Below are 4,337 nucleotides of genomic sequence, written 5' to 3' on the forward strand. Positions count from 1 at the left end.
TCTTTCTCTCCCCCCTTCCTTCCCTTCCTCCATGGAGTGTCCCCCTATTCCTCTGTTTCTCTGGGCATCTGTCTGTCTGGACTTTCTGCTTCTCTTCTGATTCTCTTATTCTTTCTACCCGGTCAGTCTCTCTCTCTCTCTCTCTCTCTCTCTCTCTCCTTTCTCTGAGTTTGCAGCTCTCTTGGGCACTCGCGCTGAATCCATCTCTCTCCCACCCCACTCCCTCTCTGCTCCACCCTTGGGGAGCCCGCTGGGACTGGTCTGCTCCTGCCCCCGCCGCCCCCTGACCTCTCTCCACCCCAATGTTCACCTTCTCAGGCGTGGCGTTCAGCAACGGGGAGCGCGCCAAGCAGCTCCGGCGCTTCTCCATCGCCACCCTGCGGGACTTCGGGGTGGGCAAGCGCGGCATCGAGGAGCGCATCCAGGAGGAGGCGGGTTTCCTCATCGAGGCCCTCCGGGGCACGCATGGTGAGCAGGGGACCCCGAGTGCGTGGGCAAGAGCAGGAAAACGCCCAGGGCTAGGGACCCGCGCGCGCGTTCTTCCTGAGGATGGGGACTCGGTGGGGAAAGGCCCCCGCACTTCCAGCCCTGGAGTCTGGCGCTGGGAATTTGGCTCAACAGGGCCCTGCCTCCCGGAATTCTGACTCTCCCCAGGCCTCTGAGTTGACTCTCTCCCTGACCTTCTTCTCCGGGCACATCTGCAGGCGCCAATATCGATCCCACCTTCTTCCTGAGCCGCACCGTCTGTAATGTCATCAGCTCCATTGTCTTTGGGGACCGCTTTGACTACGAGGACAAAGAGTTCCTGTCACTGCTGCGCATGATGCTGGGAAGCTTCCAGTTCACGTCGACCTCCATGGGGCAGGTAACCGGCTGCAGCCTGGCCCGTGACGCCCCTACCACAACCTGCCAACTGCTCCCCTACCTGGAGACAGGTGCCCCAAACTCCCACCCCCCTCCAGACAGTGTCCCCTCAAAATCAGCCCCCAATATTGGACAACTGGGCAGTTGCAACAGAACCCAGGATGGGTGCCCAATACCCAGTCTCCAAGAGCACCTGGATAGCTCAACAGATGCTCCTCAGAACACAGCCTGCGGGCAGGATGCAAGCCCTCAGCTCAGCTCTCTCACCTGGGCACGTGTTCCCATCCCCAACTTACTGTAATTTGTAACAGGGGCTCCCTACCCTGTTCTTCTGAATATTTTATCACCTGGACAAGTGATTGCCTCAACCCGCCTCCTGCATACCTGAACACCTGGTGCTGCAAAATCCAGCCCATCATAATCATTTCACATCTACACAAATGTCCCAAATTAGCCCACTGGAATATCTGGCCAAGTGCCCTCTACTTCACCCACTTAAATACCTGAAAACATCGACAGCTGCCCTAACCAACACCCTAAACACATAAATATCTAGACAGATTATTCCCCAGACACCCAAATAAGTGTTCCCCAACACTTTCCAATCACACACCCTACAGAGGTGCCCCCAATGCATCCCACTTGGATAGGTAAACACCTGAACAGGTATCCCCTCCACTTCAACATCTTCACCAGTCCCGCTTTAATACCTGAACACCTGAACAAAAGCCCCTAATCCAGACCCAATAAGTATCTGGGTAGTTGTCTCCAACCAAGCCCACCTGAATGCCAACATACCTAGACAGGTGACACTCCCCTCATACCAGCTCCACCTGAATAGCTAAACACCTGGACAGGTGTCTTCCAACTCAACTTCACTTGAATATCTGAACACCTAGATATGTGCTCCAATCCAGCCTCATTTGCATACCTGAAACCTGGATATATGTCTCAGTTCTTCTCACCTAAATTACTAGACCGTGGCCCTGGCATCTAACTCACGTGAAAACTTAGATATAGCTTCCCATCCAACTCCACTGAAATACCTAACCACCTGGACAGATGCCTTTAACTCAGTTCCTTCCTTGCTATGAAACAAGTCCCATTCCCATCAGCTCCTGGCCCCTGACAACTGTCCTTCCCTCCCATCCTCTCTCTGCAACCCCAGCTCCATGAGATGTTCTCTTCAGTGATGAAACACCTGCCAGGACCACAGCAACAGGCCTTTAAGGAGCTGCAAGGGCTGGAGGACTTCATAGCCAAGAAGGTGGAGCACAACCAGCGCACACTGGATCCCAACTCCCCACGGGACTTCATCGACTCCTTTCTCATCCGCATGCAGGAGGTACACCCCAGCAGCCAGTGCGGGGAGGTGCAAAGCCAGGCAGGGGGAAATCAGACTGGGAGTGGGGCGGGCAGACGACACAGGCCCATTCAAATTAGCCCTCATCATAATAATCCTCACAATTGGCCAGACGCGGTGGCTAACACCTGTAATCCCAACAATTTGGGAGGCCAAGACAGGTGGATCAGTTGAGGTCAGGAATTCAAGACCAGCCTGGCCAACATGGTGAAACCCCCTCTCTACTAAAAATCCAAAAATTAGCTGCGTATGGTAGCGTCCAGTGGGGCAGAGGTTGCAGTGAGCCAAGATCACAGCACCGCACTCCAGCCTGGGTGACAGAATGAGACCCCGTCTCAAAAAAAAAAAAAATTAATTATTTTTTAAAAAGTAACAAGTGAGCCTGCATGGTCATGTGCATGTGTAGTTCCAGCTACTCAGTGAGGCTCAGGAGGCTGAGGCTGGAGGATTCCTTGAGCCCAGGAGTTCGAGTCCGGCCTGTGCAACTTAGCAACACCAAGTCAGTATAAGAAAAAAAAATTGACAGCTAAGTTGATAATTAAAGGACAGATGGTCAGCAAGGTAAAGAAGGTGAGAAGGAAGAGCATTTTGGGCAAAGCCAGCAGCTAGGGCAAGGGCTGGAACCTGGAGCGAGTCTGGTAGATCTAGGGTCCCTCTTTCCACCTTTCATCTGGACCAAAGAGAGGTAGATCCAAAGGAAAAGCCCTAGAAGGGCCCTGAAGGCAAGAGGAGTGAGGTTGGCCTAAAGCCCCCTCTCCCTGCAGGAGGAGAAGAACCCCAACACGGAGTTCTACATGCAGAACCTGTTGATGACCGCGCTGAACCTCTTCATTGCAGGCACCGAGACCGTCAGCACCACCCTGCGCTATGGCTTCCTGCTGCTCATGAAGCACCCAGAGGTGGAGGGTAAGGCTGGAGGGGGAGGGAAGTGGAGAGCCCCAGACCCTCAAAACTCCACTGACCCTGGTGCAATGTCCCCACCTGTCCCAGATCCGAGGACCCTGAGACGTGCTTTGCTGTCCAGAGACAGGGCAATATTCAGCTGATAGGAATCAGCTGAGTCTCACTAGTTGGTAAAATGTTGAAAATGTCTGCAGTGATTGGTCAGTCACTCCTGTCCCAAGCCCACTGAGTGCCCTGCTACCTGCTCCACCAGATCATCCCCTAAGTTCCTCTCTGTGCCTCCCCTGTGATTCTGGCACAGTCTGGTTAACAGGATTCTACTCCAACAATGAGAATGGCTGAGGTCTGTTATGAATGGTCTACCTCTGAATCATATGTGGAGACATGTCATCCACCCCGTTTTACCTATTCGGACTATCATCCCTGCCCTGAGACCTCTAGACACCCAAACGCTTTCCCCATCCTCCCCCAGCCAAGGTCCATGAGGAGATTGACAGAGTGATCGGCAAGAACCAGCAGCCCAAGTTTGAGGACCGGGTCAAGATGCCCTACATGGAGGCAGTGATCCACGAGATCCAAAGATTTGGAAACGTGATCCCCATGAGTTTGGCCCGCAGGGTCAACAAGGACACCAAGTTTCGGGATTTCTTCCTCCCTAAGGTGCTACCCTCCCCATCCCCCCAGACTATGGGGACTTCCAGCCCCTCTCTGTGTCCCCAACATCCCACCCCCATTAGAAGCTTTCTAGACCCTGTCCCACTCCCTCAATCAGTCAAAAAGGACTTCCCCCACCACCACATCCATTCCACCTTCCCACTTAGAGACTCCTGAGTCCTACATCTTCCCAGACTCTTTGTATCAGGAGAATCAACCCCATGTTCCCAAACTTCCTGTCTTAAGAAACAGGAGCCCCCTTTCCATTAGGCCTTTTGCCTTAGGGACACAAGTCTCAGGTCCCCCAAACACCCGGCCTAGCAGGACATGGACCCCATGTCTCCCAAACTCCCTGTTTCGGAGATGTGAACCTTCTATCCACCAAAGCTCCTCCCTCAGAGGTCCCCAACTCCTCCATGCCTGCCACTTCCGCTTACCTGGGGCACCCTAGTTCCCCCTCCAGCCCCTGTGTACTTTCACCAATCCCCCAACCTGCCTCATCACATACACCTTCCTCCTCCCTCCTAGGGCACCGAAGTGTTCCCTATGCTGG

The 4,337-nt window shown here is 53.8% G+C and overlaps 1 protein-coding gene across 1 annotated transcript; it reads left to right on the forward strand.

The window, feature by feature from the left end:
- Window positions 1–300: 300 nt before the first annotated feature.
- Window positions 301–4,333, forward strand: LOC112617720 (cytochrome P450 2A13-like; the record flags this gene model as incomplete). The annotated part of the gene is made up of 6 exons (XM_025374417.1): window positions 301–468; window positions 705–865; window positions 2,033–2,209; window positions 2,992–3,133; window positions 3,603–3,790; window positions 4,313–4,333. Coding segments are annotated over exons 1-6 (855 nt in total), but the record flags the coding sequence as incomplete, so codon positions are not given.
- Window positions 4,334–4,337: the final 4 nt, after the last annotated feature.

Source organism: Theropithecus gelada, unplaced genomic scaffold (genome assembly GCF_003255815.1).
Source record: "Theropithecus gelada isolate Dixy unplaced genomic scaffold, Tgel_1.0 HiC_scaffold_3656, whole genome shotgun sequence".
Classification (NCBI taxonomy): domain Eukaryota; kingdom Metazoa; phylum Chordata; class Mammalia; order Primates; family Cercopithecidae; genus Theropithecus; species Theropithecus gelada.